This window comes from Macaca thibetana, chromosome 9 (assembly GCF_024542745.1).
Source record: "Macaca thibetana thibetana isolate TM-01 chromosome 9, ASM2454274v1, whole genome shotgun sequence".
Lineage (NCBI taxonomy): Eukaryota > Metazoa > Chordata > Mammalia > Primates > Cercopithecidae > Macaca > Macaca thibetana.
Genome location: NC_065586.1, coordinates 20,115,122 through 20,142,957, shown reverse-complemented (window position 1 = coordinate 20,142,957; position 27,836 = coordinate 20,115,122). Strand labels below are relative to the sequence as shown.

General features: G+C 33.6%; 2 protein-coding genes across 2 annotated transcripts in view; both read right to left on the bottom strand.

Moving 5' to 3' along the window:
• The window catches only part of PLXDC2 (plexin domain containing 2), a 468,121-nt gene that overhangs the window by 71,425 nt on the left and 368,860 nt on the right, over positions 1-27,836 (bottom strand). The window contains exon 11 of the mRNA XM_050804055.1: positions 3,135-3,195. Coding sequence (XP_050660012.1) covers positions 3,135-3,195 — 61 coding nt within the window. The remainder of the gene's footprint in view (positions 1-3,134; positions 3,196-27,836) is intronic.
• LOC126962727 (60S ribosomal protein L12-like) overlaps positions 1-27,836 on the bottom strand; it is a 990,727-nt gene that overhangs the window by 885,858 nt on the left and 77,033 nt on the right. The window lies entirely within an intron of this gene.

Below are 27,836 nucleotides of genomic sequence, written 5' to 3'. Positions count from 1 at the left end.
TCTATTGTCAATGAACAGGACCTAGTATTCAGTAAACAGGATCCCATGTTCAGTAAATACCCTAATGTTTAAGTAAAATCCAGGACTCAGATTACTTTTAGCCAGTAATTGCAGACTAAGGAACTAAATAGCCCTCCTACTACAAAACAAATAAATTCTGAATAAAACTTGAATTTTAAAGCATTAGGATTTGCAGGAAGTAAAGAATATCCCAACAGTGCCTTTCCATTGTTTATTCCCCTCCCCACTAAAAAAAAAAAATAATAAAACAAAGCAAAAGCGATGTGCTATAAAGATAGTAGGAGCTGTATACATTAAGGGAAGTAAAAAAGCAAAATTTGCCCTGAGGAAAAAAAAACAAAATCAATATCGCTCTAAAGAGAACAAGCCTTGCAACAGCAGTAGACAGGGGAGATAAATCTGAACTTCTCCTCCTCATATTAGGGCAGAGACTTATGGTAACCCGAAAATCCTAAGGATCCCATCATCAAATCCTCTTTGGTGGAAAACATTACCTATTTAGATCTTAGAATAGGATCAGACAAATATACACTAAAAAAGAAAAAAAAAATAGCTGTCTGACAAAGACTCAGCAGAAACAATGACCATACCATTTAGATCACCAAAACTTTAGATAATGGGATCATCCAATATGGAATATATAAAAATCATACATGGAATCTTTAAAATCATAAAAGATAAAATTGAGAAATGAACTGTTCAAATGAAACTATAAAATGCTTGGCAGATGTAATAAATGTCAAATTTAAATTTTAGATATGAGAAATGTATTTGTTGGAATTTCTACTTCAGTGAGTAGTTTACATAGAATATTAAACAAGATGAAGGGAGACTTAATAAACCGGTAAATATATCGAAGAAATTGTCCCAAATACAGCACAGAGTAATAAGGAAACAGATTATATATAATGGATGTTTAAAAATATGAGGAAAAGATGAAAACGTCAAGCTTTCAAAGAAGTCAGAAGGTGAAAATAAAGAGCATGGAGAAGTATAGCTGAACAGCACATTTATCAAGCTTGACACCCAGCCAATAAGAAAACACACATTTTTCTTGAACACACATAGACCCTTTGTACAAAATGCCCATGTACTAGTTCATGAAAAATTTCCAATCAGCTTTAAAGATCATAACATGTTCTCTGATGATGACTTAATTAGTTTAGAAGTCAATAGTAAAAAAGGTAAATTTTAAAAGCTTCCATAATTAGGAAATGTGATATAATTCATAATTTAGTGTATTTCCAATAAAATGTTAATAAGATGTATTGACTGATGGATTACAGATCTCGATAAGGTGAGTCTAAAATTTATATGAAGGACAAAAGCCCTAAAATACCCAAAACACTCGTGAGGAAGAAAAAGTAAGGAGATTTGTCCTGTATATAGTGAGATTTCTTACAAGGCAATACTAATTAATTCAGTGGGACACTGATCGAGCTATTGACAGAGCTTCAGAAGAGGAGAGCCCAGAAAATATACGTAACACAAGTGGCTTTGCAAGATATTGCCAAAAGAAAGGATTAATTAACAAATAGTGCTTGAAATTTGGCTATCCATCAGGAAAAAAAAAACCCATAAAACTGAATCTCTATCTTATATAACACATAAAAACCAATTCCAAATGGAATAGATTTTGATGTGTAAGACAAAGCTTTGAAACATTCAGAAAAAATATACAAAAATAACACCTAGATGAAATTTGGTAGGAAAATTCTTTTAAAACAAAATGCACAGGCATATAAAACTCATCATAAAAATAAAAGATTGATACGTTTGACAGATTAAATTGATAAAGTTAGTGACATAAAATCATAGACAAAATGAAAAGATAAACCAAATTTGGGAGAAAAATATATATGTCTGAATTATATTCTCAATCTTTACACATATACAGATATTCATTTTTAACATTTTATATTGAGATAACTGATTATATGAAAGCAATGATTGTCTCAAAACACAACTATGGCTTTGTCAATATTCTTTTGAACTATGTTATTAGAGAAATGAGGTGAGATGGATGAGTACACACTGCTGTCATTCTCTAAATGAAATTTCAAAAGGTTGATTAAAGCTACACTGGCAATACTGCATTTAAAGTTCAAGAATTTTTTTTAAAATGTACTGCTCAAGATCTTTATGAGACATGCTCCCCAAAAATGAATTTAAAAAGCCTCTAAGTAACCATTGAACGAATAGTTTTTAAAACAGCATTTCAGCATGACTTGTTTTGCTAAATAAAAAACTTTTGTAATTGTTAGCAGTTTTAATTCAAAACTCATACCGCAAAACTTAATGAAGTCAGAAGAAGTAAAAACTTTTCTTCATAAACTTTACAGGATAACTTTCTATGATCTTGCAATGATAGCATAAATGCAATTCACTGCAAAGTTTTTAAACGGGTTAAAACTGTTCCTGTTATCCAATTGCTTAAATGACTTCACTGCACTCTCGTCTCCATCATGTTTCCTTCAGAGTTAACATTATACCATTTCTCTATGCCAACTAATGTTTTACAATTTCTCATTTATTACAGCACACCAATTTGCTGCAGTCTTCCACCCTCCACAATACCACTGGTCTTGCTGTTTGAGTTACAAAGAGAAACAATGGATTTGTACTTCCTAGAGAAATAGCAAGCATTTAAGAGAACTGCTCTTTGCTCATACAGATTCCAATCCTGGCTCTACTATTCCCTAGCCACTTACCTGACTCTCCAAGAACCTGCACTCCACCCTTCCCCACAAGCTCTCCTCACTCCTCCCCTTTCTCTCCTTGGTAATATGAGGGTAGTGACAGTGCAGGCACTGTTCTTCATAGAATGAATATGAGAATGAAATGAGATAATACATAACAATAGTTAAGCCCAATGTCTGCATATATTACGGGTTGTAGCAAGTTGCTACAATGTAATGAAAATGGTATCTAATTTAACAAAAATAGCCAGCAGTTATTGAACCCCTAATATGTGCAGACATTGGGCTTATAGAAGGATTCTTCTCCTTTCATTAAGTTTTAGGGCATGAATTTTGAATAAAAATTATTAACAGTTACAAACACATATATAAGACAGCTTGGTCCAGGATTCTGTCATAATAAAGCATGTGTACCTCTTCAGGGCATCCACTGTCCACCCAGTCCTGCCGATGACGATCAAATCCACTGGAACATCTTCAAAGAAGACCACATTGCAGTTCAGAAAAGGAAGGATAGGGTGCAGGGTGGTGGACAGAAATTAAGAGAAAAAGATTAGTAGGTAGTTCATTCTCACATTTTCAGTTTAGCAGAACATTAACTCTTCTATAGAACTTGCAACTAGAGAAGCAGTGAAACATTTAGAGGGTTGCTAAGTAATCGCTCACTCCTTAGAGTGTCACTGTTAGGATCACACATGACAACCAAATCACTGTTAAAGCAAACTGCACTGCACGGAATACCTAGATCCCTGCACAAAGGTAAGACCAATTGCTATTCTATGAAGTGGATTTTCTTTTACCTTGTACTTTTTTTCTCATCATTAAAACAAATAAATACAGACTTTTTTTTGGTGCAAATATTGTATTTCATGATTGCAGGTTCATTCATTTGTTCATTTCACTCATTCATTGAAGACCCACCATCACACAAACTCTTTCTCTTTTGTGCAGTAAAATGTTAACTTGGCAGTTGTGGGGTTTTCAGACCCTGTATGTTCCAAAGACAAAACTGGCCCTTGACCTGCTCTTGAGAAGTAACCTCTGAACTCCTGGACTATCCCGCCTAGTAAGAGTGTCTACCTTGGGTCTTGTGCCATGAAGATAGTTTACGCTGACAATTTGATTTATTGTGAATATCTGACTTCATTTCCTTGGGACCCTGGGCCATGCTGTAACAGTTTGACCCTTGGGAGAGCTGAAGACTGGAAGATAAGATTAGTCACGAGGGTATTCTATCCCGATGAATGGACCTTTAATAAAAACCCTGGAGACCAAGCTTGGGTGAGCTTTCTTGACTAGCAATACTTGTTGTGTATTATCGCACATTGTCATTGGGGAAATTAAGTACTATCTGTGTAATTCCACTGGGAGAAGACAACTGGTAACTTGTACTGGTCTCTCCTAGATTCTGCCCTATGTGCATTTCACCTTTGCTGATTTTAACTCATCTCCTTTTCCTGCGGCAACCTTGAGTATAACAGCTTTTCTGAGTTCTATGAGTCTGTCTAGTGAATCATGGAACCCGAGTATCTTCTTGGGGACACCCAATTGCACTAGAAATAGGTCAGGCCTAAAAGATCTAATTTAGCAAGCATCCTGTTAATTAGACTGTGTTCACTCATACTGTCTTCCTTGACTGGAATAATTTTCTGTCTTCCCTACGTACTCTTACACAGCCCAATCATTTTCTAAGACCCAGAAATTACTATCCAGAGCACATTCTGGCAAAGCATTGCTACTACAGTCATTCCTTTCAGGAGGTTTCAGTTATCCATGGTTAACGATGGTCTGAAAATAGGTGAGTACAGTACAATAACATATTTTAAGAGGGAGAGGAAAAGATCACATTCATATAACTTTTGTTACACTCTATTGTTATAATTGTTGTATTTCATTACTAGTTGTTAATTTCCATGGTGTCTAATTTGTAAGTTAAACTTTATCATAGTTATGTATATACAGGAGAAAACATAGTATATATAGCGTTTGGTATTATCCTTGATTTCAGGTATCCACTAAAGGTCTTGGAGAAGGGGGGCTACTGTATTGCTGTGAATACATCTTACTTTATTTTTTTTCCTCCTTTATGTAAAAATCTCATGTACTTATGTCTTAATTATCAAACTTAATTGAGAATGTTTGAAAGCTAGGGTCTTATATTGATCATATTATCTACTTTATCTGATACATAATATCTTTTTCATATGAGAAATTCAAGCTACTTTTGCCAGTTCATTGAAATTAAAGATATACATTGCCTCTGAATGTTAACATATAAACACACATGATACACTTTGGCTGCATCCCCACACAAATCTCATCTTGAATTGTAGCTCCCATAATTTCCCTGTGTTGTGGGAGGGACCCAGTGGGAGATAATCAAATCATGGGGGGCAGTTTCCCCCATACTGTTCTCATGGTGGTGAATAAGTCTCACAAGATCTGATGGTTTTATACAGGGTTTCCCCTTTTGCTTGGCTCTCAATCTCTCTTGTCTGCGCCATGTAAGACGTGCCTTTTGCCTTCCACCATGATTGTGAGGCCTCCCCAGCCATGGGAAACTGTGAGTCCATTAAATGTCTTTCTCTTTATAAAGTACCCAGTCTAAGGTACGTCTTTATCAGCAGGGTGAAAAATGGACTAATACAATATATCTACATATAATATGTAAAAATCCATGTTAATCATGTTACTCTAAATACTCATATATTTTTCAAAATAAATGGAAACTGTTCAACTTTGACCTTATATTTTCTTACAGTGCTCACAGCGTTACTTTGCAATCTTTCTTTTTTTTAATTATTTTTAACTTGCTTTGCAGTGAGTCCACATGATAGCTCTTTCTAAGAATCCTAGCCAGAGATTATGCACCACGGGATGAACAAGCATAATTTAATTCAAGTGGAATGTGAAAACAACCCTCCTGTCAACACAGAAGACTGCCTCTCTCATTCTCTCAGGGCATGGGCCATTGAAGTTAAGCTATTTTATGCCTACCATCTGTGTTGAACATGCTTAAGTGTGGAGTAAACATTAGTGTGGGATTTGGCATCCTAAATTTGAGAATCCCCAGTTGGTCAAGGCCATCTCTGGTTACCCAATGAGATTTTGACGTATGGTGTCTATTTAATTACAGATGAATTAGATGAGTGGTCCCTCCTATATTTTCCTTTCAAGTTTGTTTAAACATTGAAGAATGTACTGACATTCTGTTTTGGAAGATGGGGATGTATCAATTTTCTTCAGAAAAAAAAATTTTCTTGGGAGCCACCTGACCATAACCACAAGTAATTCAATGGAACAGATGGTTCCTAAAACACAGTTTGTTTTCACTTACTTTGTTTCAAACGTTTCCAAAGTCAATGGGACGTACGAACTTTTACGTTATATTTTAATAAGACAGTGTCAAATCTTAAATTTGTATATCAACTGAAATTTTACCTTGGAAAAATTAGTCCTTTAAATTAGTAAATTAATCCCAGGGAAAAGTGCAGAAATGCAGTTTGCTTGATTTATTAAATAATCCCCCAGTTATGTTGCATGAAATTAGGTTCTACTGAAAATATAAATCAATTAAGTAATTCATCATTTATTTATTGACAAAAATTTCTTATTAATTGAAATTTACTGAGGACTAGAATGGAAAGGACTGAGAATGACAAAACAAGTGAAATTTGGTTTGAAAAGCGCATACTTTTTTGCAGCATTTAGTGCCTTAAAAATGAATAAAACTGGATCCTGGCATTTTAGCATTTTTTAGAGGCCAGTAATCTAAATAGCATCCAAAAGCAATTATAAGCACAAGAATGTGTGTGTGAGAGAGAATTGTATAAACCACCAGGAAAAGCCACCTTTACATTATTTCTGAATTCTAAGTAAACCAAAATCACTTTTGAGAACACCTTCCTGCCCCACAGAGCTGCTGTGTGCTCTGTGTGTGTGTGTGTGTGTGTGTGTGTGTGTGTTTTAAAGCACAATGACATTAACCATATCACTATCCAGCACATTGTTTTCCAACATTTTTAATGGTGATTCACAAAGAGGCTGTCCCACAATGGAATTACCTGGGATGCCTGTCCAAATGCAAATTCATAGGTGTAACTGAATAAGATTCTCTGGTAATTGGAACCCAGCAATTTTTATTGTAAATAAACACCTTCAAGGGATTCTTCCCACAATGACCTCCTCTACAATATATTCAGGCCTCTTGCTCACTCCTGTAGCCCATGCTCTACAACCCATTCATACCCTCCTTTTGCTCTAAGCACAGCAAATTGTTTTCCCTTCCCTGAAGGTGCTATGCTGCTCTTTCATGACTCTGCCTTTGAACACACTATTACATATGGCTGGCCTACCCAACTGGCAAACCCAATCCAACTCAACCCGAATCTCCTCCAAGAAGCAGATTCAGCAACCCTTGCTCAGAGACCACCAACACCAAGTGCAAATGTCCACTATCATAATACAATTGGTTGCTTTCAAATTTATCTTACAAAGCTTTCAGGAGAACATGATTAAAAGTGAGGCTTTGGAAACCAATTGTTTGAGTTAGTATTTTGGCTTGGGCACAAAAGGTGTGTGATCTTAAACAAGTTATTTTCCTTTTCCTTTTTTTTTGAATGATCGCACTGCATGTTGACAAATTATAATTGTATATATTTATGAGGTACAGTGTGATATTATGATATATGTATGCAATGTGAAATGATTAAATAAGTTAATTAATATAGCCATTATCTCAGATACTGATCTTTTTGTGATGAGAACATTTGAAATTTACCCTGTAAGCAATTTTGAAACATACACTACACTATATATACAATGTAGTCATTATATACAATATGTAATAGATAGGTACAGCGAAATTATACAAATATACAAAAGATACAATATGCTATACTCATTGCATTGTGCAATACATCTCAAGAAACTTATTCCTTCTGTCTAACTGAAATGTTGTACTCTAAGTTATTTTTCCTTTCTAAGCCTGTTTCCTCATCTGTAAGATGAGGTGGAGGAAGTTATGTAAGGATTAAAAGTTCAGTATTTGTCTAGTAAAGATTAAGTAAGTGTTAGCTGGTTTAATACCTAATTATACCTTTATACCTAATAATAACTTTGGTACATAGTATGCATGCACCAAATCTGACTATCATAGAAAAATGAGTAAATGAGGTTTTCACTTCATAGACAGGATTTGGAAAATGTTTAGGAATTAATTCTATGTACCATATTAATGTGAAATGTGTTTTATAATATAAAGTCCTTTATCATCATATTTGGGAATCAATATCATAGAATATTATGAGAGAACATCGAACTTGCTCTCACATATGGGCCAAATCTTTATTCAAAATGTACAGAAATTACATGGTTTTGTAAATATTTCTCACATAATTGATTTCAACAAAATGTGAACTCCTAACTACAGTAGGTTTTTAATGTTTTTATGTCCAAGTTATTCTCTTCTCACCATTGTCTGATTCCAAAACAAATTAATAGAGAGCTATAAAGTACTTCAAATTAATTATACTAATTTCCACTCAATTTCAAGGGTGTGTTGATTTCAAAGCCCCCAGGAAACATACTAAGAGAATTCCATTAAATAAGGTAGCCTAGAAAACAAACAATATTCTCCCAGCTTGTGGCATGTATCGATTCAAGAGATAAAAGTATAAATCTCATCGTATCTCTAACTTATGTCAGTTTTGTAGAAAGAATTTCAGAAATAGGAATTATTTTGCAAGGGTAATATATTCCTATGTAGAAAATAGAGTAAATGTTAAAATACATACATAAGCAACACATAAGGATTAAAAATGAAGTGCTTGTCTTACTCAGCAATTAAACATGTTTCATTCCACCAGTGAAATGAAACTTCTATGAAGAATTTAGCAAAGAAACTACATAGAATCTTAAGACTCTATTAGAAATCAGTTTCTAGGCCAGGGGCCTGCAAACTTTTTTTGTAAAGGACCAGATAGTAAATATTGTAGGATTTGCAGGCTATGTTGTTTCTGTCCCAACTAGTCACCATTGTAGCTTGAAAACAGATACAGATAAATGTGTAAACAGATTGGGTGTGACTGTGTGCCAATAAAACTTTATAAAACCAGGAAGTAGGTCATATTTTTAACTCACTTACTGTAGTTTGCTTAACTATGTTCTATATGTAAAAATAAAGCTCTGTAAAATTAAATCTTAAGATTTTTTTTAAAAATCTTTTTTTTAAAAAATATCTTAGGATTTTTGGACAAATACTACATCAAATTATCTGGTGAGTTATATGATCCTTGTAGCCTTAGGGTATTTATCAGGGTGTGTTATCTTAATGGAAAAGTCAACTGTGCATTTAGTAAATTTTCTTGCCACATTATGCAAAAGTATAAAAAATGATCCTCCGGCATCAAAGAAATGGGAAGACGCTTTAAAAAGAAGCACCAGTATTTTAAATGAGATGATAAACAGCAGTGATTATAGCGAATAGCATGTTTTATTATGACAAAATAGGTAACTGGTAGTATGGAGCTATAAGATATGGGAAAATAATTTTCTTTAGAAATACTGAAAAAGTTTAACTGAAAAATGGTCATAAAATTTAAAATGTTAATTATAATTATCCTTATTTCAAATTATAAACTAGTAAAATATATCTTATTTCTCATACAGGCATGCTTACTCCTAGTTGGCCTCAGGCATGAAGTGGACAAGACCATTTCTAAACACATTTCTCCTAAAATCAACATTCTTGAGCTGAAAATTTTCAGAATTTTCATGCCTGAACTATTTATTATACACTACTCTGGGAAAGATAGATGAATCTATTCATAATCTATTACAGAGACAATACTGTAGGATCACTTATGAAGTTTTACATCATTAGAGTATGCAAGAAGGTGGAGTGTGTTTTCTTCTGATAAAAGATCTTGATGCTACTTGTAGCTGAAATCATAATCCAATGTCCATAAGAATAGTTGTCTGCAGAATACAAGAACTTTGCTTTAGAGATGGGTTTCAAATAGAAAACTGGGATCACATTATCTAATCTCCAGAAGGTGCAGGTTTTCCAAAGTAAGAGCTCAATCTTTCCTCTAGTTTTCTAGAATCTAGAGTGGCCCTAATATGTATGTATTTATAAAGCATAACAACATCAGGGACTTTTATTCTTCCAATTCTGTCATCTCTCTTACACACACACACAATCAGATTGGGCCAGGCACGGTGACTCATGCCTGTAATCCCAGCACTTTGGGAAGCCAAGGCAGGAGGATCTCTTGAGCCCAGGAGTTCAAGATCAGCCTGAGTAGTTGGGCAAAACTCTGTCTCTAAAAACAAATAGAAAAATTAGCTGGGCATGGTGGCGCCTGCCTGTAGTCTCAGTTACTTGGGAGGCTGAAGTGGAAAGATTGCTTGAGTGCAGGAGGTTGAGTGTAGGAGGCTGAGGCTGCAGCAAGCTGTTATCACGCCACTGCAACCCAGCCTGGCCAACAGAGTGAGACTCTATCACAAAAAAAAAAAAGAAAGAAATTCGTATCTTATTTCGCTCTCCTCCAAATAATAGGCAAAAAAGGTATTTTCATTACTTTTTAGTTGTTATCCTATCTTTCATTGATAAAATTTCCAACAAGGAAAATGATTTCTGCAATTGGCTTTGCATGCTGCAGTTCTTCCTGTGAATGTCACCTCTTTATATCTAGCCTGTTTTCAGTTTAGGAGTGTGTAGGACAGGAAAGAGTTGACACTGGGTGAAGCTACAATATTGAGTCTTATTTAGAAATAGGTGAATTTTCTCAGAAATCGTTCTGATTAAAAGCCACTGATGACGTTGGCAAAATGTCCTTGGTTGTGCATGTGCAGGGCTTTACAGGGATGACAAACATATAAAAAGGTAGATGGAAATACAAGTTGAAATTGTGATGCATTAAAACAAAGCCAATTATACAATGGGACAATCCACTAAGCCCAGTTTAGGAAACAGCAACTCTAGGTAGATTATTAGATGCTTTGGTATTTATTTTATGTCTAAATTTTAAAAATTTCTTAAAACTCTTAGAATGGGAAAGAAAATGAAGTATTCATTCATTTGAAAATAGTTAAAAGTTACAGTGTTTGACTCTAAAGACTTGACTGATTTGCTTACAATACTATTCTCACAGTAAAATCCAATTTCTATCTTTGCTACCTGTGAAACTTTCTAAGTGATGCTAGTACATATTGAAATATGCTGGCTAAGGGGGTTTTAAATGGTGCAAGTTTGGCTGTATATTGACTCACACAGTCCTTCTTTACAGAGCATTGTAGCTTCAATAATTTCACAAGTTTAAGCCCCAGTTGGTTATTGCGCTGGTTACATTTTTAAAAACCAGCAGTTGCGGAAATGGTGAAATCTGAATTCCTCGGTGACTTTCAGTGTGGTTTCACTTGCATCAGGTGGATGGAAATGCATTGGCAACATAAAGTATGACATTTCTGAAATCTTCAATTAAAATTTCTCCAATATAGAGTCTTTGAACCTCTTTAGAAAAAATCATACTAGCAAGTATATTTAACATTGTGTTTGGGTATTTACCTGTATCTGTGTGTACGTATTGAAGCTAAATATTTGTCACAATGTTTCATTTTTTTGTTCCTTTTTTCTAAAGATCCACATAAAGCACAGATATATTTTCTAAGTCATTATAATTCATTTAAAAAATGCTGGTTGTAACCCACTAGGTAAAAATGCTGAACTGCAGTGCTCAGTTTGAAAAATATTGTCCAATAAATAATTTGAACTCTACATAATATGTATATGTTAAATAGCATTGGCTGGTTTTAAAAATAACCATTTTGAAGAAAATTCACAAAAAATTCAAAAACACACTAAAGTAGGTGTATCCTAATGCTAAGATGGTGTTAGTTTTACGTTCAACCTCAACTTTATTTAATGTATATTTACTTGTACCAATGAATTAATCAATTAATTAGAATCACAACATGTAATAGCTTGCTTTTCCAAGTAGATAGTCTAGGCATTTTTCCATGTCCATAAATATCCTTTGAGAGGAAACATTTTAATTGACATATGACAATTTTACACATTTAATGGGGTATGTAGTTATGTTTTAATACATATAATGTATAGGGATCAGATTGGGTTAATTAGAATATCCATCATCTCAAACATTTGTCATTTCCTTGTGTTAGGAACATTCAATATTCTCATTCTAACTATTTGAAAATGTATATTATTGCTAACTATATTATAATATAGAGTTATTGTTAAATAGTTATATTGTTATTGTATGTTATTATATATGTTATACCGTTATATGGTTCTATATCATATAATAGATATAGATAACATTTTATTAGAACACTAGAACTTACTCCTTCTGTCTAGCTATAATATATGTCCTTTAACAAATCTCTCCCTTTCTCCCTCTTTCACCTACTCTTCCCAGCCTCGAATATTCACTGTTCTGCATTTTATTTCCATGAAATCACCTTTTATTTTTGTAAAGCTTCTGCATATGAATGAGAATGTGAGGCATTAAACTTTCTGTTCTGGACTTGAAATCAGTGAAACACTTAACATAATGTCCTCCAGTTCCATCCATGTTACCTTAAATGACAGAATTTCCTTCTTTATAAGGCTGAACAGTATTCTATTGTGTATATATCCTACATTTTCTTTATCCACTAATCTGTTGTTGAACAGCTAGGTTAATTCCATATCTTGGCTATAGTGAATAGTGCTGCAATAAACATGGGTGTGGAGATGTCTCTTTAATATACTGATTTCCCTTCCTTTGCATCAATGTCTACTAGTGGGATTGCTAGATCATCTGGTAGTTCTATTGTTTTTTGAGGAACCTCCATACTGTTCTCCATAGTGGTTGTACCAGTTTGCATGCCCACCAACAGTGTAAAAAAGTTCCCTTTTCTCCATGTCCTCGTCAGCAGCATTTGTTACTTTTTATCTTTTTGATGATAGCTAGCCTAATTGGGGTGAGATGATACCTTATTGTGGTTTTGATTTGCATTTCCTTGATGATTAATTATGTTGAGTATTTTTTAAATTATATTTGTTGGCCATTCGTATATCATCTTTTGAGAAGTATCAGTTCAGGTCATTTACCTAATTTTTAATTAGGTTGTTGGTTTTTTGCTATTTGGATGTTTGAGTTCCTTGTATCTAGATATTAATCTTCTGTCGGATGAATAGTTCATCAATATCATCTATTTTGTAGGTTTTTTTCACTTTGCTGTTTACCCTGCTGTGGAGAAGCTTTTTCATTTGTTGCAATGTCATTTGTTTATCTTTGTTTTTGTTGTTAAGAGGTAATTTTTAATGACAGCATACACCCCATTACATGGTTTTATGGAGATTTATTCAACCTATATATGAGATTACATGTGTCATTTGAAACCTTATAAAATACACAACCTCACCTTTTTTTGATTTATATTAAAATGATATTTCATGTTTCAGTTAACATTTCTTATATTACTGGTGAGGTTAAGTGTTCATTGACTCTTCATATTCCTTCATTTTTAAATTGTACAATCACTTACTTTCCGCATTTCTTTTGATTGGGCTGTTCTTTCTGTTAAAGCAAAGATTTCTATACACTAAGAGCATTAAATCTCTGTCAAATATACCATGTGTCTCTAATTTTCCCTTTAATTCAATTTTTTTTTGTTTTTGGCCATACAGCAGTTTGCATATTTACATAGTGAAGTTTTCCAACCTTTTGTTTTAAAATTTCTTTTATTGCTTTTTTGCTCAGAAAAGCCTCTCCTACTTTAGCATTAAAGAAACAACTGCCAGATTCTCTCCTAGCTACCCCATTATTTCATTTCTTAGTTTATTTCTCTAAACTCTTTTAAATTTATTTTGGAATAGGGTGAGAAGTAAGAACCAAATTTAAAAATACATATATTTTTTCCCAGATAGATGACTAACATTCTCAGAATCCTCTGTTGAATAATACCTAGTTTAAATCCTCCATCCTTGTCCTCATTTTTATTTTTTCCTTGAGTAGTCATACACATTTAATTCTTCTCTGCAAATTTTATAATCACATTCTAATGTTCCAAAGAATAGTGCTATTGTGAATTTGATAGAATAGATGTGGAAATAGTTGACATATTACTAAATGCAACTTTACATCCATTAAATGTTTATTCAGGTGTTAGTCAAGTGCCTCATTATTCATTCTTCTCCTTATATAATTTCCATATATTACTAATTTTGTTAGTAACTATTTTTGCTAATGTTAAGAAGTTTAAATTGTTGCATTTTTTAAATAGTCATTTCTGACGTAGAACACTATTGACTGCTGTGTAGCAACTGATTCTTTTATTTACAAATAATAACTTTTCTTTCTCCTTTCCAATAGTCCTATTTCTTACTTATGTTTCTTTTTTCTATAACTAGAATTACAGAATTATGCTACATAATAATGGTGATCTCATCCTTGCCTTCTTTGTTACTTTAATGTTTCTTGGGCTTCAGCATTTAGTATATCTTTATGTTGTAAAATAGTATTTATTATTGCATGTAGTAAGTATCCTCTATCTCAGTTTGCTAATGTTAACTTAAAAAAATGGTTAAATTTTATCAAATATTTTTTCCATCTGTCAAGATGACCAAGTGATCTTCAGTACCAGTGCTACTAACTGCATTAATAGATTTCTTTAAATTAAACCACATTTGTATTCACAAAATAGATTTATTATCTGACTATGTTTTAGTTATTTTAACTATTGACTGGATTTTTAACTATTGAGGTTTTAAAATTCTATACAGAATAAATAATACAGAACATCCATGAATAACCTACAGCTAACCTCATACATCATAGTGAAAGACTGACTATTTTCCCTTTGTGTTAGAAATATGACAAAACGGCCAGTAACCACTTCTAATCAACATTGTACTGTATCAGTGTGAAGAAGCAAGTTAAGAACCCAAGAAAGTGAAGCCTTGGGAGAATAAATCATTAATCACTTTCTGCCTTGTGTCTTCTTCATGTGAATGCAAAGTAAAATGATAAATCAACTTATAGCTGGATTATATGACAAAAACAAGGCAACCACATCAGGTTATAGCAGAATTGTTGAAATGTTGAGACTCCTAATAATCCTTATTAGAGATACAATTTTTTTATGATGTTGGAAAGTTGAAAAGCTAATAATTTCATTAATACAAAGTCAGCTATAACCCAAAGGATATCTTAGAGTTAAATGCTCAGAGTCAGGTAAATTTTTGTAGTAAGGTGGAAATTGTAGATAACTAAGAGTTAAAAGTTGCAGACATTTCTCTTTTTGAGATTAGTACCCCATAAATATATACACTTACCATGCATCCACAAAAATTAAAACTTAAAAAATTTAAAATAAATTAAACATAAAACATTGGGATTAGCATATATGAAATTTGTATCTATAGTCATAGAAGAGTCGGTCAATATTGAGCTCTAGAAATGATGGGCTTTAGGATTTCCAGAGGATGGTATTTGCTAGGGGTTTAGATGGGAGTGAAACGCAAAGAACAATTAATAAACACATTGTCACTGACACCTTGCATTGCCTTTCTACAAACTACTTTCCAAATCATTTCCCTCTGATTTATAACATACGTTAGCTGCTTGCCTTCTGTTTTACTGCATTCCCTTTTACCCTCCCATCCTACTCACACCCTCAGAGATAGTCAACCCAAGACGCCTTCCCTGGGAAATGTTCTCTGATCAAGGAGGATTCTTCTCTTAACTGGAACTCCAATCAAGGTTAGAGCACCCAGCTTCGGGACAGAAAATTTATTATCTAACAGAAGTTTAATAATTAGAAATACGAATACAAAACTTCTGTTTATCAAGAACTAGTAATATTTAAAATCCAGCTAGTTTTTCCAATATTATTAGGAAAATATTTCTTCATTGATTGTTCTTAACTATGACTTGGGCCACTAACCAGAGTATGGCTGAAAACATGTTTTAACAATTTGGCTTTTTATTTATGAAAGATCCTCAACCTCTTTAGAAACACCATAGAATCCCAGCTACTCAGGAGGCTGAGTGGGGAGAATCGCTGGAACCCAGGAGGCGGAGGTTGCAGTAAGCCAAGATCGTGCCACTGCACTCGAGCTTGGGCAACAGAGCAAGACTCCATTTCAAGAAAAAAATAAAAATAAAGGCTGGGTGCAGTGACTCACGTCTCTAATCCCAGCACTTTGCGAGGCCAAGGTGGGTGGATCACGAGGTCAAGAGATCAAGACCATCCTGGCCAACATGGTGAAACCCCGTTTCTAATAAAAATACGAAAATTATCTGGGCATAGTGGCACGCGCCTGTAGTCCCAGCTACTCAGGAGGCTGAGGCAGGAGAATCACTTGAACCCGGGAGGCAGAGGTTGCAGTGAGAGCCAAGATCACGCCACTATACTCCAGCCTGGTGACAGAACAAGACTGTCAAAAACAAAAACAAAAACAAAAACACAAAACAAAACAAACAACAACAACAAAAAAACATAGATCTTCAAAGATAAATAATAATCTGAAGCTGAGGTATGGTTTTTGAAGGAAGACTATGATTGTCATTAGGTAAATGGTTTTGTTTCTTCTGATTACGTATACATGAATGAAATGTTGCATATTTTTTACTTTAGAAAAAGATGATTATATTTATTGTTATTTTATTTCTAAGAGTAAAATTAGTTATTTTCATAGCTTTTGGCACCTATGATTAAAAGTGACTATTCCATTAAACAACATTGCTATGTTTCCACTTAACTAAAAGCACAACTTCTGAGTCTTGTTCTAGGCAGAAAATTAGCACATCCTGAAGAATTTGGGAGCACATTGCATCAAATTAGAAAAAAAATCCAACCTTGCCACACCTGACTTGCTTTTCAAGTGCAGGCACTAAGAACAATGGAGCCTCCAGCCGTGAATTAACAATTAACAAGTCGATTAGTAATTTCCAACATTTTTACTTCCAGAAAAAAAAATGCCACATTTAATACGGCTATAATGGGAAGAAGAGAGGGAAAAAGTGCAAGTTACTCACAGTTTGAACATGAAATAATTGACATGAAACGTGTTCAACAATTGTCTGTTATATAAGTCTCACCTCAACTTGACACTGTTTCTTAAATTTTTTCCCATTTAACAACTGCAAAACATGAGGCTGTATTATTTAGTGGAAGGAACATGAACTTCAGAATTGCATGCCTAAAACTGGGGCTGATATCTCTCTCTGCCATCTGTTGGAGATTACTGGGTGGTATCTACAGCTATTATTTGATATTCGTTTTCAGTAAGATAGATTCTGAAATCTACCTTTGCTGGGTTTGAGTGTGTATTAAATGAGACAATGTAGACAAGGCACTCTTTTGGTGTTTCACATAGAGGGTGCTCAACAAATGTCAGTTATTTTATTCTATACCCTCCATGGCACCTAGCACAGGTCGAGAAGTGCTTATGAGAAGTGCTTATTGAAAAAATAAGATATTATCATTTGACGTATACAGAAAATCTACACGAAATCCTCCAAGTCAGGACTTCAGCCTCTTTAGCCACAGAAATCAGTTATAAAACAGCAAGGGAAAATCTTCTCTTTTTGATAGATGAATTCTATCAAAATCTAAAAGGTCCTTTCCAGCATCCAACTTTGCTATCTTGGTAGGACGGAAGTGAGAGTTGAGTTTTCCAGGAAAGAAGAAGAAGATCTCTCCCCGTGGCTGTGAGCTGCTGAAGCAAACACCCCATAACAAATAAAACTAGTGGAAGTGTCACGATTCCGTTTTGGACACCCTTTCTTAAGAATTCTTGGCTTCATACCAAATGTTATACTTGAATAGCACCTTTACATGCATACAAGGAGACAAGAAAGGCTGTAACTTTTATTTTGTTGGTGCCTCAGAAAAAGGAATGGAACATCTTGGGGGCTGAGGTGTGCTGTGCCTCTGTGAAGTGCTATCCTGGCACCAATACATTTTTTTCAATGCTGTTCATTTTAATGGCTTCTGGTGTTTTAGGGTTGTCTACCTTCCTCAGGAACATCAACCATGAATGAATCAACTCACCTCTGTTCTGCCAAGATAGCAAAGTTGGACTGTGGAGCAGAACTAGAAATTGTTTTAGATGAGCCAATTGCCTCATCAAAGAAATATCTTTTTTCCAAATTTATTAGTTAACTACAAATAAGCTCCAGAATTTAATTTGGAGTGATGGGAATTACAGAGAGATGGATAAAGACAGTATTTCTCGTTTCTCAGAGAACTAGCACAAACTTTATTCTGTTTTTGAACCATACATATTTAGAAAAGAACTATAAATGAATAGAGAGGCCCATTATCATTGCCCCCATCTCTTAAAGAAGGCAACCAATACACTGCCCCAGAGAAATAAATGGCTTTGATTTGCACTCCCTCCACCAGCTCATTGCTTAGAGACAAAGTATTTCTAATCACAGTTGATTTGGGTCCTTGGAAATGATCTGCAGAAAGAATGGCTGGGTGGATTAGGAAGGTTAGCATTTTTTAACCAGGAAAACATGCATGAATCACTGATCTTCGAGCTCTGTCCAGAGTCCAAGTTTCAGTTTTGCAGAGTCTCTCAGGGGCTGCAGTAGCCCTTTCAGTGGAGGAGAGATAGACTTGGCTGTGAAGCCCAGACCACAGACTGCACCCAAGGTGATCTCATCTTATCTGTTTTATATTTGGAGTTTTATTTTTCAAAAATGTTTCTCCTGCTTAAGGAAAATAACAATTTGAGAACCATTTTATGAAATCATTTGTTTGATTCACCCCATTAATTCATCCAGGCTTGTTATGATTATCTTTTATAATGTTATAAAATCTCTCAGATAAGCACTGTGTGCTCACTTAAAATATGATAATGTAATATTGATAGGTGACTATAAAAAGAGAAGCACCTTTTTCCATAGAAGATGCAATGCAAGGGAGTATAATGCCAGATAACGGTAATTGAGCAAAGCTTACAAAAATCAGCAGAACATTGTCTCTTAAAAGATATTTCTTTAATGAAATTGACTTCTACATCTTTCAAAAGATATCATATTTGTGAGATAACATTTCTAAGCACCAGATTGTTAGAATATCTTTTAATAAATATGTGGTAATCCACATTAATTTCTAGTAATCATTCAAATTTGAATAATAGCCATTGTTCAATTTCATTAATTTATTTTGATCAAAAAAATTATGTTTTTCCCTTCATATTTAGAGTTCATGGTAAATTCAACTTTGTCATCTGCACCCTTAAGGTTGATTATTCCCAGTCGAAGTAAATTGATTTCAGTAGAAATCAAGGCTTATAGAGTTTGCTACAAGGTTACCAAGATAATACCCTTAATATTTTTAAAACTTCATGCTTGAGAATTTTAACTACACACACACACACACACACACACACACACAGCTGAGTTCAATTTGCTTCTCAAAGTCTAAGTTAATAACAATGATTAACATATATCTATTTTAGTAGTGCCTTTAATATAAATAAAGCTTTGTTTTCTTTTAAAATTCTTGTTATATCCTCTTTATTATAAATTTGTGAGCTTGCCTGGGTCAGTTTCTAAAATTGCACCAGGCTCAGGTCCTTAAGTAGATTGCCAACAAAGAATTAGTAAATTAATTCCACTTTAAAGCATGGTTCTGATCATAAAACAGTGTTCTTCCATATTTCTTTGGTTTTTCTACATCAGATTTGTCAGGCATATAAAATATCAAATTACTAAATGCTAATTCCATTAGAGTGTTATGCAGCTCCTGTGTACCAATGTTCTATATCTTATTATAAAGACAGCACCATAAAAAAAACCACCGAATTTTAAGAATTTGGGTGTGAAGCAATTTTCTGCTTCATAAAATACACTTAATGTCATCTCATGTTAACAGAAGCAGTCTTAGACTTGTAGTTTTTTCTTAAAATTTGCTTTTAATGAAAGTGACTTAGAATATCAGAGCACACCCCTTTTATCCAGACAGAAAAACATTTATAGCAAAAGCTATGTAAGCATATGTAAAATGCATATATAGTGTTGAATTTTCATGTTCTCTCTCCTTCCATTTATAACACCCATCAACACAACACCTTCAAAATCATCTCCATTATTCATTTGCAAACATTATTGTATCAGTCTGACTTGGTCCTTCACTGGCTGTCTGCTGTTTCCTTTAAGTAATACTCTTATTAAAAGTGTTTATATAGCACGCTATCACTGTTTACACCATTAAACCCCTTAAAACCAGATAGTCAATATTTTTTTCAAACTAGATTATTGTGATTACATGTTTGACTTTTTTCCCATTAACCAATACATTTGTTATGTATCCTCCATTTATCTGGCAAACTTGTCCTGTAATAGGCCAGATACAGTGAATATTCTGGGCTTACAGGCCATATGGTGTGTATCACAAGAATTCCATTATGGAGAATAATTGCACTAACATAGAAATTCTAGCTCTGTCTTAGGTTCTGAACGTACCAAACGAAGTAAAAACTTAGACAAGAGCAGGGACGACTGGAGGATGTCCAGGAGTATCAGAATAGTGCTAAGGAGGGGGCCATATAATTTATGGGACAAACCATTATATGTTTGTAAGAGAAGGAAGCACTCACTGACTAAATGGGACATTGGGACAATAAACCTAAGGCATGTGGCGTAGAGGGGATTAATCTGATTCTCATGATTCACAGACAACATTGGTCTCTTTATAGATGCTGTGTTCAATTTCAGACAGTCTTTTTAGTCAAGTTTTCTTGTATACTTATCTCCTATTATAAATGCATTCTTGTCTACTTTTTTATTTTAGATAATTTAGGTTTATATTTGCATACTAAAATCCTAAATGTCTGAAGTATTTTCAGCCCATTTTTTCTAAAATGTAATATCAAAGATTATTCTCTCTTTTCATAGGTCATGTGTCTGGCTCTATGTGGGTGCTGTAGATATATAAATATGTGCTCCACTTTCTGAACTATGAGTAGAAAATGTTGCAGTAAAAGTGATATAGAAATAATTTTCCCACGCAAAATAACAAATTCTTCAAACGCCATTTTTGCTACCTGCCATTTTAATTAATTATTCAGAAATTATTTTTTTATAATTCTCTGTGTGCTGTTTTTATTACTTTGTCCAGTCTGTGGTTTTAATATTTTTATGAGGACCCTACCTCGTCAATTATGTACTTTGCAATAACCTCCATTATTTTCAAAGGCAATTTTACACGTATCTTTTATAACAAGCCATTGGAATAATTTTTGAATGGAGGTTAGTATAAATAAGCTAGTAAAACCTTTAGAGTAGGCCAGGAAGGGCTTCTTCCCCTTTCCTGATGGACACAACTACCTAGGATTGATTAGCCGGTCTATGCACATACTTGGTAAGGCTACATGCAGCAAAAATTTCAACCTTAGCATTTGCTTTTTCATCTCTTCTCCAATCCATGCCGTCTACAAAAAATTTATTTTAAGTTCTGCCTCCAGCAATTCCTAGTTTGATAACCTTGGGTAAGCTTTACCACCTTCCTAATTCTCATTTACTTAATTTATAAAACAAGGATCCTAACTCTTAACTCTTATCCAGTTGTAAGGTTTGAATTAGATCAAAGAATTAATAGACTTTAGTGACAGTAAAGCCTTTCATGGAATGTGTGGCACATACTAAATACAAAATAAAAGGTAGCTATTATAAACATTTTAAGCATCTCTAGGTATAAGTCAGGCCTACCCTTAAAACAACCCTCCTGTCCTTTATTACAAAGCCCCTGTGATTTAAAATCAGCAAAAGCAGCAGGAAATCTGGGCAGTGATAAAAGAAACCTATGTGTTAGTGGGGTGCAGGGAAAGGATAGAATAATTCTGATGAGGGCATGGGTCAATACAGAGGTCTTCTCTGGTGGTCAGAAGACATTATTTTAGAAATATAAAATCTGTGTATTTTTAAGAAAACCTATCATTAGAAATTGTTGCAGCCAAGGTTGTGATTCATGGAGAGAATAAGAGTAGTACTTCCTTGACTGTGAAGTGTCATTGAAGAAAAAATTCAAGAACTGAGGGTAAAAGTAAAAGTGGCTTTCTAGGAAAGAGAAAAAAATTAGTCTCATTAATCCAGAATATGCCAATTGCTATCCATAATATCCCAGAAAAGGAAAATTTGAATGTTGACCTTTGTTCAACCGATAAATCTTATTTTTATGCTAAATTACCTTTATCTGTGTTTTGTTTAATAATGTATACTAACTTGATCACATTGGCTTAGAATAATATAGAATGATCTATCTGGATTTCCTGTACTTTTCCATGAAAGACAGAATTCCTGGCACATAATTTCCTTCAAAACTCTTTGCAGGTTTTCTTAATGGATAAGACTGCATCTCTGGCTCAGAACTGGACAGAAAATAAACTCTTTGGATTTAGAAAACACAATCAAAATCTTAATTAGGATGTTCCTATTAAGAAATATAAAATAGTCATATTTTCATTTTTCTGGGGGATAGCTTTTAATGGAAGTGAAACATCAAAAACGATCCTGATAACACTTTAATAATTTTCTTATGTAAATATTAAAAGAGCTGGCTTGAGTATTAATGTGTATTTTAAATGTCTTTCTATAGTTTAACATTAGATTCTCCACAAAACAAATAACTAAACTATAAACTACTTTCAAAAAATGTTTTCATTTACCCTCATATCAGCCTTTACGGTAGAAAACTGTTAATGTAATGTTCCTTTTACATTCAATAATAAATTTTTAACAGATGCCAATTGTGAGCTTTGCCTTTTGTTTCTAAATTTTCATTTCCTTGTCCTCTAAGGCTCATATGTTTTTCCCATACCAATTTAGCACCTACTGGTTTTAAAGTGAACAAATCCAATTTCATTTTTGGACAATTAACTTTTATTTATTTCCAGGGGAACTCATTTTATTAATCCAAGCAAGCTAAAGGAATGAAATATATAATTTTCACTAAAATGCTCCATTTTTAGATAGTCCATATATGTTTGTTAGATGGAATTTGTTGAAGTCTAGCCTTTCTACATTACAACGATATAAAGTGCAGCCACCACAGTTGGTTAACACATGAACAAAACTTTAAAATCATTTGGATCATCTTGAAAAAGCAATTGTAAACATATGCGATGCCAAATAATTCTGCAGACTTTATCTCCAGTTTGCCAAATGGTGCTCAGATGGGAAGCAAACACTGCATTTGCTGATGGGAATCAAAGACAACTTAAAAGAATGTCTTGATTTTTCAGGTGGGACTTAGTTATTAGGAGGCTTGGCTTAAGCACCTATTGCTTTAGAGTTTGGGAAAAAAGAAAACTGGTTTCTATTCTTTATCCACGTCCCTCATTAAAGACAGGTAGATGACTCAGTGGCCAAAAGAAGACAGAGACCAAAATGCAAAATAGATTATTAATAGGTAGACAGATAATATAGGTAGCTATAAATATACAGAGTTCAATACTATTCATATTTTGAAAAAAGACAAGAAGTACATGCATTTTATATTCAACATATAGTAAGTCAAGTATTATCTTTCCAGAGGAAAGTTATACAGCATATCGATTCAGCATTGATAATTTTCTGCTTCTGAAAAGTTTTGAATTTTTCTGAGTGCCCAAATTGTCCTAATAAACTTATATATATATCCTAATAAACTTATATATTTTATATATATATAGCCTTCCTTTCCTTTAAAAAGTGTGTTCCTTTGTTTATCGATGGTTTTATTATAGATAATATGTGTGTGTGGTAAAAGTTCAAATCTTTCAAAGATCTGATTATGATGAAATGGTAGTATGAATTTTTCTTTCTGCTAGTTTCCAATTCATGACAGTTTCTCCAAAGGGAAACCCTGTTATTAGTATCTTATATATTTTTTCAAAAGTATTCTTCACATCAAAATATATATTTCAAAATGCTTTTATGTTATGGATAAAATAACACCATACCTCACTGTATTGTTATAATTAATCCATACAAAAGTAATTAGTACACTTTTGTTAAACTTAGGTTTGGAAGGCTTAAAAGGAGGTAAAAATAAACTTTTACTTTGCATTCTTAAAAGACAATCTTGTTTATACTATATTTCAGGACAAGCTATTTAATAGAAAAGCTAAGATTCTTTATTAAAATTTGCAAAAAATAACTGATTATAAAGGGTCTTGAACTAAAATAAATTCAAAGTTCAATTTATCTCTTATAGCATTGTAAGCTAAAAACAACCATCTTAGTTGTATGGTATTTTTAGAACCTCCTTAAATTTCTTTAAAACACTGATTACCACTTGGATAGCAATAATTTAATATAAACTCAGAACTAAAGAAAGTTCCAATCTTTGTAACTAGTTCACAACATTCTGAAATCTTCTGATTTACTTATCATATATACTACACTTATTTATTCAAAAGCTTCTTGCTTTCTTTTGTTAGGCTCAATTTCAATAGCTCTTAACATGTTTTGATAATAATATATCTACAAATTTTTTTCTATAATATTTCTCATTTCCAAATTAAGAATGAATAAGTGCTTCCATACAACTTAGGCAAAATCATTACAGCTTCCAGGCCACTTAGCTCAGACATACAAGATCAGCCCTAGTCCTAGACTACCTCAGCATTCCCCAAAAAGGCTTATTTAAAAATCGAATCCCTGGGACCCACTTTGGACCTATTGAAAATGAATCTTTAGTGAGTTATAGAGCAATCTGCATCTTGACAAAATCCTGTGACAATTCTTAACTCTATTAATATTAATATCATGCTGTGAAATAAGCCAGGCAGAGAAAGATGAGTACTGCATGTTCTCATACACGTGGAAGCTAAAAATGTTGATCTCATAGGAGTAGAGACTAGAACAATGGCTACCAGAGTAAGAAAGGTTGGGGAAAGGGGGAGATACTGAAAAGTTTGTTAATGAATACAAAGTACAGCCAGATAGAAGGAATAAGTTCTAGTGTTCTATTTTTGGGCAATTAACTTTTAACTATTTTAGTGTATATTTAATAACATATATTTAGTATATATTCAATAACATTCACATTTATTTACACTCATATGAATTGTGGGGCAACCAGTCGAATATCCTTTTGTTTTCAATGGACAAACAGCATCTGTTATGTACTTCTCTACTAAATATATGTTTAATTGAGTATTGAATATAAGAAGAACCTTAGATTAACAGTTCTCTACTGAAAAGGCTGATACGATGGTAAATGAGAACATTTTTCAATGTAGTTCACAGTTTAGTTATTTGTTTTGTGGGGAATGTAATGTTAAAATATAGAAAGACATTTAAAATACATGCTCATACGCAACCCAGCTCTTTCAATATTTATGTAAGAAAATTATGAAAATGTCATCAGGATCATTTCTGATTTTTCCACTTTTGTTAAAAGCTATCCCCCAGAAAAGTGAAAAGATGACTATTTTATATTTCTTCATAGGAACATCCTACTTAAGATTTTGATGATGTTTTCTAAATGCTAAAGCATTTATTTTCTATCCATTTCTGAGTCAGAGATGCAGCCTCACCCATTAAGAAGGCCTGCAAAGAGTTTCGAAGTAAATGATGTGCTAGGAATTGCAGTTATGTTAATAAGTATAATTAGCAATTTATTGTATATTTTCAAATAGCTGGAAAAGCAGATTTTATAGGTTCCTAACACCAAGACATAATAAATGTTTAAGGTGATTGATATGTTAATTATATTGATTTGATCATTACACATTGTATACCTGTATTAAAATATCACACTGTATCCCATAAATGTGTATAATTATTATGTGTCAATTAAAGATAATAAAAGCAAAACGATCTACAAAAAAGAAACTTTGAGAACTACTGAAATTGGGTCCATTCAGCTTTAAGGAATATCAGAATCTGATACATCCAGATGACAGATGTATTTTCCATTCCAGGATCTGGAGTAAGCAGTCAAGGTGAGATTGTTTATTGCTGGCTGTGCCACTAGGTATCCAACCAGACATTTCCACGTAATTCACCTAAGGTCATAAAACATGGCTTCCTTTCCAGTAGTATTCTTGGGATTTTTTTGAATCTTTTGAATAACTCAGGAATGCTTCCTAAATTCTTGAATGCTCCTGACCCTAAGGTACCTGGCAGCTGAGTACCTCCTGACACAGAAAGCCCAAAAACACTTACTATAGAATACACCATTTGACCCTGCAATCCCATTACTGGGTATATACCCAAAGGAATATAACTCCTTCTATAATAAAGATACATGCACACATATATTCATTGCAGCACTATTCACAATAGCAAAGAGATGAAACCAACCTAAATGCCCATCAATGATAGACTGGATAAAGAAAATGTGGCACATATACACGAAGGAATACTATGCAGCCATAAAAAAGAAACAAGATCATGTGCTTTGCAGGAGCATGGATGAAGCTGGAGGCTATTATCCTTAGCAAAGTAACTGAGGACCTGAAAACCAAATACTGCATGTTTTCATTAATAAATGGGAGCTAAATACGAGAACACGTGAACACAAAGAGGGGAACAACACACACTGGGGCCTACCAGAGGGCAGAGGGTAGGAGGATGGAGAGGATCATTAAAAATAACTATTGGTTAGTAGGCTTAGTACCTGGATGACAAAATAATCTGTATATCAAACCCCCATGACATGAGTTTACCTATATAACAAGCCTGCATGTGTACTTCTTAACCTAAAATAAAAGTTAAAGAGAAAAAGAATACACTATAGAGAAAGAATCTCATCTAGTCCAGACCTACTCTAGTGTGGTCATCAGTTTCAGACTTATGAGCAATTTATGCACTGCTGCTAACTGCAAACAATTAAAGTTTAATTTTTCTTTGATGCCTTCCATTAGAAATGACAGCAATTCTCTCTCCTTCTGTCTATAATGACCAGGTAGTGTGACAATAAAGTATTCCAATTAATATTTTTCAATTAAATAAATTTGTTGAATCTGATATTTCAGCAAGGACTTTTTTTAGCAAGACAAAAATGGATTTTGTCCAAATTATAAATAGATTCATATTTTTAATTTTAAACCTGGCATTCAACTTATATGGTGAAAATTATAACATTTTAACTATCAGAATATTACTAATCAGTAATTCTGATATGCAAAAAGAAGTGGCATCAACTTACAAGGAAGTCAGCATATTGGAACCTGGATCAACAAAAGTTTGTAAAACTCTTAATGCTTGGTGAGTTCTAAATGTCTATCTGAAATTAGGTGCTTTGGCAAGCAAAACTTTATCCTATCCCAATCCATGAAAATAAGCCTAAAGTTGTAACTAATTTTGGAACAGGGCTCTTAGATTTCCTACATAGCTTTCTATTTGATTATCAGGTATGAATTTCACAACTAATCACTAAAGCGAGTTAATTTCCTTATATGAAACCATCATGTAAATGTATAGTCTAAAAGTAGCTTCAAATATGAACTTAGATCATAATGGCAAAAGGGTTATAAGCAATGCTTTGTCTCTAGGATACACACGGTACCTTTGAACAGGAACAATTATACTGACTCTAACTACTGATTTATTTTAATTTACAATTTTTACTCTTGGCCATTTATTCCAAGAATATCTGGCTTGTCATTCAACAATTGTGGTGTCCTGATTCTCTCCTTTCAATCTTAAAATTCTTATAGCTAAATTAGTCCAAAAGAATGCTTTATATGCCCCCGAAGGATGAGCATGGAAGCTGCCCCTTGTTGGAGGGCTAGGCACTGTGGTGAATAAGTAGGCAGAACTCAGATAGAGTCAAAATATGCTTGGAATTCCCTTGGTATGACATTCCTCAGGAGCCTGACACATTGTCTCTTAATACACCCAGTTTTTCCGGCAATGTCAGAATGGACTGTGAGGCCTTGGGTTGACCCTACATAAAGTTGTTGGCTTACTTTTAAAACCTCACAGTACGGAAAATACCCAAGGTTTTTTCTTTTTTTCTTTTTTTTTCTTTTGTTGTTGTTTTATTTCTTTCTTTAAGTTCTGGGATACATGTACAGAATGTGCACGTTTGTTACATAGGTATACATGTGCCGTGGTGGTTTGCTGTACCTATCAACCCACCATCTAGGTTTTA